Source organism: Oryza brachyantha, chromosome 3 (genome assembly GCF_000231095.2).
Source record: "Oryza brachyantha chromosome 3, ObraRS2, whole genome shotgun sequence".
Classification (NCBI taxonomy): domain Eukaryota; kingdom Viridiplantae; phylum Streptophyta; class Magnoliopsida; order Poales; family Poaceae; genus Oryza; species Oryza brachyantha.
In genome coordinates this window covers 23806755-23819411 of record NC_023165.2, presented here as the reverse complement: position 1 = coordinate 23819411, position 12657 = coordinate 23806755, and the positions used below count along the sequence as shown (strand labels likewise).

Genomic DNA, 12657 nt, shown 5'->3' with positions numbered 1-12657 from the left:
TAATCATGGATTAATTATGCTTAATAGATTCATCTCGCGAATTAGTCTAAGATTATGGATGTGTTTTATTAATAGTCTATATTTAATGTCCAAATTAATGTCCAAACATCTGATGTGACAGACATCGAAAAACTATAGTCTTTCCCGAACACCACCTAAGAATCCTCCGCGCGCTGAAGAAAACAAAAGAGAATGCGAGATACGCTGAACGTGTTGCTACTTCGCCATCTCACCGGTCCCGTGTATCGCGCGAGGAGGCAGCAAAACGTGACAGTGGAAGAACGTTCTTTCCACTACGGCCGGTGTAGCCCTCAACCTAAAAAAAGGCTATTTATATCCACGTGGTCGATGTAAGTACGTACGTACACAGAGATAGCTAGCATCTCGATACGTTGCACATCCGTCGTCGTCTTCAGAATGTCGTGGTTAGCACATCGTCCTGCATGCACGCGTGCATCGATCTCATTTGTTGCTCCCGTGTTAATTAACACTATAAAATACATAATAAAAATCTTTCCGAGTCCCAACCATTTAGTAGGTCTAAAATTAAAAGCCGCATCATTATAGCTACCGATTTTTTTAAAGGTTCAGTGCTCATAACAAATTACATATCAGCTATTTTAACCGACATATACAATATGTTGTAGGTGTCGATTTTAAAAAAACCGACACTAATAATAGATTTGGACAAGCCAAGCCGATGGGATCACCAATAACAAAACTCTCACTCTCTCTCCCTTCTCACCTCTCACTCTACACCACTATCTCACTCTATCCCTCCTCTCTATCTATCTCCCCCATCGCTAACAACATCATTAGAGTGAGGGCGATGACTTAAGGTGATGGCAGTGGATACTCAGTCTTCCTTCTCCAACCACTAGCTATGGTCTTGGTGGGTCATGATGGGAGACTTGGCAACGATTGCCCCTCCCCATTCACTTCATTCTGGTAGGCTCGCGCGACAGATCGGCTGGCATAGATGTCGGCAGCCACTGCATCTAGCCTGGTTTCGTTGACCCGCCGCACCTGACCATGTTTGCTTGCTGCAAAAATCTCTCACTAGGTTAAAGCAGGCTCTGTGACCATGGCACCAATGGTTTTCCACTTACCTTCACCAGCCTAGCTTCCTCGCCCTCATCTCTAACACATTCCTTTTTGTGTACAAGAAAGGAGACTAACTTGCCTACCTGTTGTTGCATGTTAACGACATCATCCTCATGGCTTCGTCCAACACCTCTCCCAGTTGCTACACACCGAGTTTGCCATGATGAGCCTTGGAGATCGTCACTTCTTCCTTGGCACATTTGTCACATGGTCGTCTGATAGGTTGTTTATGTCCCAACGATGGTATGTTGTCGAGCTTCTTCAACATGCTGGCATGGCAAATTGTTATTCCACGATGATACCAGTGGACACTCGTGTTTAGTTATATGCCTTTGACAATGCCCTCGTTGTCAACCCCTCAGCATATCGTAGTCTGGCTGACGCTCTCTAGTACAATAGTAGCTAATGTTGACACCACTAGATTTAGCTAGACTTGTCAAATTCCCCACCAAGGGAAAGAACCTGTCTCAACGGGGCTGAGGCTAGAAACAATTTTGGCCTTATGGGAATTCAGGTTTAGAGCCCCAAATTTTTCGAGGACGAAGACAGGGAACAATAATTACCCGTGAGTTTCTCACAGGCCCTAAAACTTTTAGAAAACAAAAATTGTTAGGCCATGAATGCTAGAAGAGAAGTCTATTGGGCTTTGGCCCATGAGAATAAAGAACCCTAGTTGACAAATAGTCAAATCTCAGACTCATTCTGAGAGTCTCCGAGACTCCGACGACATCTCACGCCCTCACGTAGCGGCGCAGGCACGCCGCCCCTCTGCCCTTCGCCCGCTGCCCGCCGGCGCCCTCCGCGGCTCCGCCAGCCGCCCGACGCCCCTGCCCAGCCCGCCCTCCGCCCGACGCCGCCCCCAGTCCTCTCGTCCTCCGCCGGTCCGTCAGACGCCGCCGCCAGTTCGCTCGCCCTCCGCCGGTCTGCCGGATGCCGCCGCCGTCCGCCGTCCGCCCTCCGCCCGACGACTCCGCCGTCCGCCCGACGCCACCGCTGCCGAGCGCCGCCAGTCTGCGCGCCGTCCGCCCGACGCTGCCGCCGTGCGCCCGCCCTCCCCCCGGCGCCCGCCGTCTGAACTGATCTGTGTGAGTACTTACAACCTACTGAACTGATTTGTGGTTGATCTCTGCTTTATTTGGGGGGAAAACGGGCCCGTTCGGGGCCGGGACGCAGCGCGGACGGTGACGGGAACAAATTCGAGGCCGAGGCAGGCGGCGTTCTAGTCATCTCCGGCCCCGCCCCGCCATGTTGCCAACCCTAGATCTGGCCTATGAAGTCTAGTAGGTTTTTGCCTCTTCATGCATGACCCGCGGAAGCCACACCTTGCGCTCATCAAGCGCATTCTACTATAAGGGAAGGGCACCCTCGCCGCCAGGCTTCATCTCAGCAAGTCTTCGCCCCGGTTTCTCATTGCGTGCTCTGAGGCTTATTGGGTGGGCTGTCCCGACTCACAGACGATCTACATTATCGGGCTTTTGTGTCTACATTGGCGATGATCTAGTCTCCTTGTCCTCAAAACGCCACAACATAGTTTCCCGCTGCAGCGCCAAAGCTGAATACTAGGGCGTTGCCCATTCTGTCGCCGAGTGTTGCTGGCTTCATCAGCTCCTCCAGAAACTTAATTCTCCAGTGCCTTATGAGGCGATTGTGTACTATGACAACGTGAGCACTATGGACATAAGGTCCAATCCAATTCAGCATCGCCCCACGAAGCACATCTAAATCAACATTCATTTAGTTCGCAAGAAGGTTGTACTTGGACTGGTTTGAGTTCTTAACGTCCTATCTTCGCACCAATTCACTGACATCATGACCAAAGGCCTGGCCGGTACAACTCTTCACCGACTTCCAATCAAGTCTTTGCATCCAAAGTCCTCCTACTACGATTGTGGGTGAGTATTAGAAAATATATTGTATATATTGCCGTTTGTATTGCCTTGTATACTCGCTTGATTAGGTATCCTTGTAATTTTCAATACATGGCTGTGGCTAACTGGCTATATATAAATGGTCAGGATTCACATCCTCTGCCATAATGGCAGTGCTACTATTACAACTATTGATATGTGAACCCATAGGAGAGTGGGACCCACATATTAGTGACTGTAATGACAGTGACATAATGGTAGAGGATCTACATGCAACATTTTGGGGTGCATGGTGTGTTTCCATAATGCCAACAAGAATCTTCTAAAAGAGTTGACAATCTTGGGAGTAAATGCAACTAAGGAAAAGCTGCCCTAAACATGACTATGATACTCTTCAAGATTCTAGTGCTTCCTCTGTTTTAGGTTATAAGATGTCTTGGCTTTTTCTATATTAATTTATAAATCAATGTGTATGTTATATATATATATATATATATATATATATATATATATATATATATATATATATATATATATATTCCATATAAATCTAGGAAAAAATTATATTATAATTTAAAATTGAGGTAGTACAAAGTAGTGTGCATGTTGCCCTTGTTGGTAGAGCCCGAGCGACTCTCGCCACGGCCCAACGCTCGGCCTTGCTCCTCCTCCACAGAGCCCAACAACCAGCGCTCCTCCCTCGTCTCGTCTCATCTCCTCTATGACGAATCAGGGACACGCGGAGCGGGTGATCAGGCCATGTGGGATCTGGCGTAGCGGAGGCCCACTGGGCCGTGGTCTTTGGCCCCCATCCTCTTCCGTGGACGTGATTTTGTGGGGGACGACTGACCGACGGGGTGGCCCAGGCAACGGCCAGCTCGAAAAAGTTGGGCAGGCCTCAGCCTCCCCCTCTCCTCCTCTTTGCGCTGCTCACGTAACAGGCCTAGCTAAGCTACTCCAGTGATGTCAGGTCCGAGGGGAGTGGTGAGGGGAGGTGAGGTCTCGCCTCGTCTTGTAACGGTGCCTTAGCTAGCGTAGCTGTGGCGGCGGCGGCAGTCGTTGGAGGCCCTAGAGAAGCGGCTGTGCTGCGGCAGGCGCGAGTGGGCGGGCGGCGGGGGAAACAGTGTGTGGTTTGTCAATTTGCCTGGTTGCTGCTAGCCCTCTACACTGGTTAGTAATTAGTTGAATTCAATTTCAGTTTTTTTTTTATGTTTATTGAACTCGTGGTGGCTCTTCAGATGAAATAACAAACATTTCGTAAACCTGAGGCAGTTCCACGCAAAATTGATCCCCAACACCAATCTAAAGTGGAATGTGGTTCAACCAAAAACGCCCTAGTGCAGGCAGGGTAGCAATATTACGTTAGCAACTATTACCTTTTCACTGTTGTATTTATTCTTATGGATTTTTTTCCTTTAGGTTGAAAATTCAGATGTGTTTTAGATTATTAGTCACGTTTGTGATAAATGGCATAGAACCGCCGATTTTGCATGTTAAATTTTCACCCGGTGTCTCCTGAAATCCTATTTGCGGATTGGGTGCCACGCCCCCGTGTGACACCAATAGTCCCAATCCTAGCTGTAGCCACTAGCCAGTGTACCTTCCTCTAATTCCATCGAACAGTATCATGATCTGCACTGGATCTTGGTTGCCTTAATTTTGGGAGTACTGAGAACAAGCAGACTTTGAAGTAGTTTACTTACCAAATTCCTGAACACAGCCACACTGGTCTAGCTGTTGGTCACTCGAATATGTTTGTATTATCCGTAACTAGCCAGATTTGTGGGTTTGATAGTTGCCAAGACAACATTAAAATGTTTGACTCGATGGACCCAAAATTCCTAAACAGGGGACTAGTGAACCTATCCTACTAGTGTCAATAAGCACTACCATTTCAGGATGGGGGATTACTCTTGCTTTGGTCTGGTCCTTCACTCCTGCTGTACTGATACTGTATGTTGGCTCTATATTTTGGTATCATTTGCGTAGCTTATAATGCCAGCCTTAGGTTTGATACAGTAAAGATGTATAATGCCATCCAACTGTTCTACAAAAACCATAGCATTCTGCTATTTCTCCAGCATTGACAAACAGTTTGGTCTTGATGCCATTATTGTGTGACTGATATAAAAAAAGTTAGTTACCTTTGGCCTCTTAATCTACTCTCATATGGTTTGCTTCTGATCAGGTCCTGTTTCTTGTGCCTACATATGCTCCTGTTGGCCAATGGATTTTGTTGAGCAGTTGCATCCACTCCAATGATTGCCCTCAGCTTGCTGTTCTCTGGCCTCCTTGTGGTCATGGATCCTGGAACATTGCACCATACAAGCTCCTCCGTTGAAGGTCTATGGAAGAATAACTGGATTACTTTGCAGTTAAAGGGCTGCAACCACAGAACTTAAGTACTAAACTCATACTACTGAGGGCCTGTAGCTCTGAGCTGGTTAGTCCATCTTTAACCCATAATATATTTGCATAACATTTATAACCACTAGAAACTGTGTATGATCACGCTGTACCCTAGACTTATGTTTTGTGGAGGCTCTACATTCTTTGGAGCACAATGCCATACTGCAGTGAATGCTTTGACATGTATGAATTTGTTGTGTGAATGACAATAAGATATAAAATGTGACTAGACTTAAAAGCAGATGAGATATATGGTGTTGTGTTTTTATAGTTTAATTGTACAGTCTGATGAATTACTTCCATGTGAATAAAATCAGACTTGCATCATATGTTTTTTAACTACCTTGAGAAAACCTAGATCTATGTATTCTGTCTTTTTGAATATTATGTTCTCAGACAGCAAAAGCCAAACTCATTGTAGGTTTCCTTGATGAAAGTCATACGTATTTATGGTACTCTTATAGCATCTTTTACTAATAGCTGTTTCATAAATTTATGGCATTCTGAAGCATCCAATAGCTATAAGCAATAATTTAGAAAGTGGTACTCTTTTGTTTATGTGATTAGCCAATAATTTAGAAAGTGGTACTCTTTTGTTTATGTGATTAGCCAGTCATCTTATTTATTACAGTAAGCGCTTTGCTTCTTTTGGTTTACCAAAGCACTGGGTTTGATCTGCTGTTCTATTTTTTCCAGAGTAATTTTGGAAACAACCTTCCTGATGAACGTGTGAGTAGGCATTGTTGAAAAGTTTTTGTGATGGAGAATGCCTCAAGTGAAGATAATTTGTTGAGGGACAATCTTGTTGATCTTAATGATGATTATATTGAAAACCAGATGGCATTTGATGTCAACGATGAACTAGTTAACATGAATAACAATTCCAGCAAAGAGAACCTGGAAAACAGTGAACCTTTTGTGGGGATGGAATTTGAATCAGAAGAGGCTGCGAAGGTGTTCTACATGGCTTATGCTAGTCGAGTAGGTTTCTCTGTGCGCATTAGCAAGTCCCGTTGCTCAAGGAATGATGAGTCCATTATCATGCGTCGTTTTGTGTGTTCAAAGGAAGGCTTCCACCACAAGAAACAAAATGATACTGGTAAGAGAAAGAGAAAACGTGCAATATTAAGGGAGGGTTGCCATGCGATGATCGAGGTTAGTCAGAAATATTATGGACGGTGGGTTGTGATCAAGCTCATCAAGGAACATAATCATGCTGTTGCAGCTCCAAGCATAGTGAGATATATTGTACCAGAGGAATATGCACAACTGGAACCTTTTGCAGGAATGGAATTCCCTTCTCATGAAGCTGCCCAGACATTCTACTATGCTTATGCTAGCCGTATGGGCTTTGATGTACGTATCAGATTATCCCGCCGTTCACCAAAGGATTCAACATTTGTAATGCGTCGTTTTGTTTGCACAAGGGAGGGGGCTACACCGTGCGAAGAAAACGAGAACAAGAGAAAGAGAAACCGGGGTGTTCCAAGGGAAGGTTGCCAAGCAATGTTTGAGATAGTGAAGAAAGATCATGATAAATGGGTTGTATCAAAGCTTTTCTTGGCACATACACATGAGCTGGTTAATGTACCAAACAAGGTGCACTACATTCAGTCAAACAGTGAAGTCGTTGTTCTTGCAAAAACTAGCGTTCTTCGAGATAATTCAATTGCTCCAACCTTGAATCCACTGCCAGCAGACCTAGGGAAGAACTTTGAAAACCAGGCAACAAATGATCAAGAAATAATAGAACGATGCCGTAATGCATTCGGGTTGGACGATACCCAAAAGCTTCTTGGATACTTCAAGCGGCTGAATGCTGAAAATCCTACATTTTCATATGCATTTCAAGTTGACAAAAATGATTGCTTAACCCATGCATTCTGGGCTGATGCCAAAGCAAGAACATCATATTACTATTTTGGAGATGCTGTAACGCTCGAGACATCTTTTGTTGAGAATGAAGACCTTTTGCCATTAGTTATGTTTTCTGGTGTCAATCATCACTTGCAATGTCAAATGTTTGGTTGTGCATTGTTAATTGATTTCACGGAGGCTTCCTACATTTGGCTCTTTCAGAACTGGATTGCGGCAATGGGTTCACACCATCCTACATCACTAACAACGGTTTATAACGAAGCAATGGGTTCAGCAATAGCAAAAGTATTTCCACAAACGCACCATTTGTATTTTACTGCAGACATATTAAAGAGATCCAAGGACATTTTGGCTGATATATATTTTAGATGTGCTTCATTTGAAAGGGAATTATATGCATGTGTCAATGAGCCGAAAACAATTGAAATGTTTGAGTTAAGTTGGAGGAAAGTCCTTGATAAATATGACTTGGATGACAACTTATGGCTCCAGTCTCTGTACAGAATTCGGCAAAAATGGGTACCTGTGTATTTCAAAGATGTATTTACTGCTGAGTTTTCAGCATCTCAGAGACCTGAAAGCTTGAGAAACATCTTTGAGAAGTACTTCAACAGAAGAACAGCTTTACCAGTTTTCATTTCATTGTTTGAGCATCTGATGGCTGGTTGGTCAGAAAGAGAAGCTGTGGAAGATCTGGCCTCATCTTTTACCAGACCTGTTCTAAGGACCCCCTCAAACATGATGAAACAAGTGTCAGAAATATACACAACAACTGTGTTCAACATTCTTGAGGAAGAATTCATTGCATCTTTAGGTTATTACATCTCTGGTCTTGACAATGATGGGTTGATTGCTGTGTATAGTGTCACAAAGGAGGATACTGAAGCCACATGCAGAGTTAGATATGATACCTCTGGCAATATAGCTAAATGCAGCTGCTGCAAGTTTGAGAGTTGTGGTATATTGTGCCGGCATATACTAAGAGTTTTCTTAGCCCTTGACGTACGCACCATAGCAGATGTTTACATATTGAAACGGTGGACAAAAGAAGCAAAGAATGGCTTTGTGTTGGACGAATGCTTGCGGTACAGTGAGCTTCACCGTGATGCCCTTAGATATGCGAGGGAAGGATCAACATCTGGGGAAGTTTTTACCTTTGCACAACAAACTCTTCAGGTTGCTTTTGCTGAGGTCGTTCAAATGAAACAGGAAAGTTTTAGTCAATGTACAATGCGATGAACTTGGTGCTATACAGATTTGATTTGAGTAAAAGATAGCTCTTTTAGTGCATCCCTGATTGTCCCGTGGATGGAATTTTGCATGAATTTCGTGCAGTAACTTGTGTGTTCTAGAAAGGGTTAACATGTGCTTTTGTAGACGTTGAGATGATTTCAGAGTTCAGACAGCCTCAATTTGCTGCCGTTGCATTCATTAACCCCATGTCTATGTACCCATTTGCCGCTCACGTAGCGAACAGGATTTCCAGATAATATACACAGTGAATATAGCCTGGTCATATTATGAACAGTAGCATAGCTGGTGATTAGTAAAGCACTTCGTGATGATATCTGCAGTAGTAGTTGCTGTCCTACCATAGAAAGATTGCAATTGACACTTAAAAAAATTGATAGGGCATTTTCTTTAACAGAAAATTTATGTGCGTCGTGCCAAATGTTACCGAACTATAGCATTTGTAGAGGCAAACACGTTGTAACTGAAACCCTTTCAAGCAAATGGCATGAAGAAGTCTCCAACACAAGGAGCCCCACTACCAACATTCTCAGTGTAAAAAACGAAAGTTTCGTAGCATGCATGATCTCTGATCCACATGGTTCCATTCTCCCTCTCAATTAGTTTAAAGAAAAGCGAAAAGATTTATCACTTCTACAAGGGATGTCTAAGCTGCACCGTACAACTTTAAGCAGCAAAGCGTGCTCGTGTGCTGCTAAAGTCTGACGATGAGAATATATCTGATGCTGTTTGCATCATGCATATGCTGGCACAGTAGCCAAGAAAGAAAAGAATCAGATGTGCAAGAGAGACATGCCATTAAAATATTTAGGTACAAACGTACAGTTAAAGGCAAAAGGGAAGTTAGGCGATTTCTAACAACTCGATGCAAATTGCAAACTCCCATGCACTAGTTCACTCTGATGATCAAGACAGGAGAAATTTCATGCAAAAATAATGGGATATTGGGATGATAACTTCGATGTTATTCATTTCATAAGATAATCTCAACTCAGAACAACCAGAACACATGTATTTTTCTGGTACCATCATCAGGCATCTGATTAAATATGAATAAACCGAACATTTGTGTCCAAAATCACAAGTGAGAACCACAGGTAGCAATAGGTATTACAGTCTTTGAATAGAAAATGATAACAGATAGGCCGGTCGAAAACTTTGTCCACGCTAATGAAGAAACAGCAACAAAAAGAGAGAAACAAGCAGGAGGACGGCGATAACAGCTCCTCTTGGCTTAGCATTCTTGGGTCGGAAGAATTAGAAGCATTTCCTGTGCACAATGGATGGGCCAGACTCATCGTACTCAGCCTTGGCAATCCACATCTGCAATGGCAAGCAACATTGTAAGCAAACCAATCAAGTTTTTCATGAGGTTAACACAGTACATTGCTGCATTGTATATTTACCTGCTGGAAGGTGCTGAGCGATGCCAAGATGGATCCTCCAATCCAGACACTGTACTTCCTTTCAGGAGGAGCGACCACCTTGATCTTCATGCTGCTAGGAGCCAAGGCAGTGATTTCCTTGCTCATCCTATCAGCAATACCAGGGAACATAGTAGTACCACCACTGAGAACGATGTTGCCATATAGATCCTTCCTAATATCGACGTCACACTTCATGATGGAGTTGTATGTAGTCTCATGGATACCCGCAGCTTCCATCCCAATGAAGGAAGGCTGGAAGAGGACCTCAGGGCAACGGAAACGCTCAGCACCAATGGTGATAACCTGTCCATCAGGAAGCTCATAGCTCTTCTCCACAGAGGAGCTGGTCTTAGCGGTTTCCATTTCCTGGTCATAATCCAGGGCGATGTAGGCAAGCTTCTCCTTCATGTCCCTCACAATTTCCCGCTCGGCTGTCGTGGTGAATGAGTAACCACGCTCTGTCAGGATCTTCATGAGGTAATCAGTGAGATCACGCCCAGCAAGGTCAAGACGAAGGATAGCATGGGGGAGAGCATATCCTTCATAGATAGGGACAGTGTGGCTGACACCATCACCAGAGTCCAACACAATACCTGAGACAAATAAATTTAGTTATTGACAATGGTTGCACATCAACATACCAAACAGTGCCAATAGCTATGTATGAGAGAACTAGCCATGAGCTTATTTTGAAAGCTATTATGATCTTTCTGTATGAATACTGAAGATTGCAGAAACAACCCCATCTACATGTGAATGTCAAAATTAAACTCATCTTCAGCTTTAGTTTAGCATAGAAAGGGCTCACCTGTGGTACGACCACTGGCATACAGAGAGAGGACGGCCTGGATGGCGACGTACATAGCAGGAGTGTTGAAAGTCTCAAACATGATCTGGGTCATCTTCTCACGATTGGCCTTGGGGTTGAGGGGAGCCTCGGTGAGGAGGACGGGGTGCTCCTCCGGGGCGACACGGAGCTCGTTGTAGAAGGTGTGATGCCAGATCTTCTCCATATCGTCCCAGTTGCTGACGATACCGTGCTCAATTGGGTACTTGAGGGTCAAGATACCCCTCTTGGACTGCGCCTCATCACCGACGTAGGCGTCCTTCTGGCCCATTCCGACCATGACACCGGTGTGGCGAGGGCGGCCGACAATGCTGGGGAAAACAGCCCTGGGCGCATCATCTCCGGCGAACCCAGCCTGAACAACGACAAGCCACCACCTCAGTTGCTACCAGGAACGCCGCATTGCCCGCAACAGAAACGTCCCTGGAACCCGAAAGCTTACCTTGACCATACCAGTTCCATTATCGCAGACGAGGGGCTGGATGTCCTCTGCGTCAGCCATTTTCTACCTACAACAAAGCTCGCACGAGGCTGCATTTGTCACAAATCAGGAACAGAAACAACCACACATCGCACCACCGATGAACAATGCCGAGGGACAAATTCAAACTCTACGGAACAAGAACCAAATCTAGCACATCTAGAATCACGGTCCATGAAGAACCACGCCGCCTCCCCCCTGATCTTGTTTAGCATGGCAGAAATTAAAACGCATAATCTCATTTTTTTTTCGCCCCCCTCACACTCCCAGACGAAAGGCGAGTCAGATCGCAGATCTACAAGCCAGAGCCCCCCATTCCCGGCGAGATCCGGCCGGATCCGACGCCGGACGTGCGCCCGGGCCGCGGGATCTCGCCCGCCCCGCGCGGCCGCGCGGAGGCACCAGCGGGCGGCAATGCTGGGTCCGGATCTGGGGCGGGCAACGGCCACAGGAGGCCGAGATCGAGACGGGACAGCAGACACACACACACACACACACAGAAAGAGAGAGAGAGAGAGAGAGGGAGGGGATGGTTACCGGCGCGGCTGCGTGGAGAGGCGGGAGGAGGCGGCCGTCGTCCGGGCGGGGGCAGCGAGCGGAGGAGGAAGGGGTGGGGGAAGGGAGAGGGGGGAGGCGGGGGTATGTATAGCGAGGGGGGGGCGGGGGAGCGGAGCGGAGGGGAGGGCGGCCGCGCTCGTCGCGCCCTGGCTGGCTCGCGATCGCTGCTTCGGCCTTGGGGTGGCCCCACTCTCTGCCTCTTCCCCCACGACCCGGTGCTGTTTTTTCTCTTTTCTTTTCTTTTTTTATTAAGAAAAAAGAATTTGAAGGGGGGAGAGAAAATCGTGGTCCGATCCGACGTGCGCTGCGTGCGGACAACTCACGGGGATAGTGGGTGCAGACTGTTGTTGTCCAGTTGTCCGGGCCGGGCTCAGTGGGTTGCGATCGTCGCTGGGCTTATAAACAGGTATGGGGCCGTGGCAAGTTTTTCTTCCGGGAGGACGGAGCTATAAAATTAGTTTACTGGGATCACTAGGGTTAAAATATATTAATTTTATTTAATTTTTAAGTATGATCTTAGGTGCCTAATTAATACAACGATGTATTTTGTCGGAGGTCATTGGGATCGGGTGACCCCGTCAAATGTACTGTAGCTCCGCCCCTCTTGTCGGTTCAGGTATTCGTGGGCACTGTGCTTTGTGGATATAGATGTAAGTTTAATTTTTTTTCCTGTGGGTGTGATCGAGGTCTGTGAACTTTATGGATGATGACCGAGTTTTATATTTTTACCACTCGGTAATACATATCAGATCCGATGTACATATGTTATTTGTTTTATTCCATGTTTGAAACCCCTTAGTACTTATTCCATTTGAGGTTTTAAACTTTAAAGGA

At 45.6% G+C, this 12657-nt stretch overlaps 2 protein-coding genes across 3 annotated transcripts; one reads left to right on the top strand and one right to left on the bottom strand.

The window, feature by feature from the left end:
- The first annotated feature begins 2152 nt into the window (after positions 1–2152).
- LOC102716026 (protein FAR1-RELATED SEQUENCE 5-like) lies at positions 2153–8841 on the top strand. 2 transcript variants are annotated; one of them, XM_006650439.3, is made up of 3 exons: positions 2153–2189; positions 5161–5415; positions 6078–8841. In XM_006650439.3, exon 3 carries the CDS (start codon positions 6141–6143, stop codon positions 8496–8498), a length of 2358 nt encoding a protein of 785 aa, XP_006650502.1. In that variant the 5' UTR covers positions 2153–2189; positions 5161–5415; positions 6078–6140; the 3' UTR covers positions 8499–8841. The 2 variants fall into 2 exon arrangements, with proteins under 2 accessions (XP_006650502.1, XP_015691162.1); XM_015835676.2 differs by lacking the exon at positions 2153–2189 and adding an exon at positions 2205–2996.
- A 613-nt stretch (positions 8842–9454) lies between these two features.
- On the bottom strand, positions 9455–11889 carry LOC102715746 (actin-1). Its single transcript, XM_040521913.1, has 5 exons — positions 11803–11889; positions 11227–11293; positions 10746–11139; positions 9917–10530; positions 9455–9833 (listed from the first exon to the last, which is right to left on the bottom strand). Exons 2-5 carry the CDS (start codon positions 11284–11286, stop codon positions 9768–9770), a joined length of 1134 nt encoding a protein of 377 aa, XP_040377847.1. The 5' UTR covers positions 11287–11293; positions 11803–11889; the 3' UTR covers positions 9455–9767.
- Between the last annotated feature and the right edge of the window lie 768 nt (positions 11890–12657).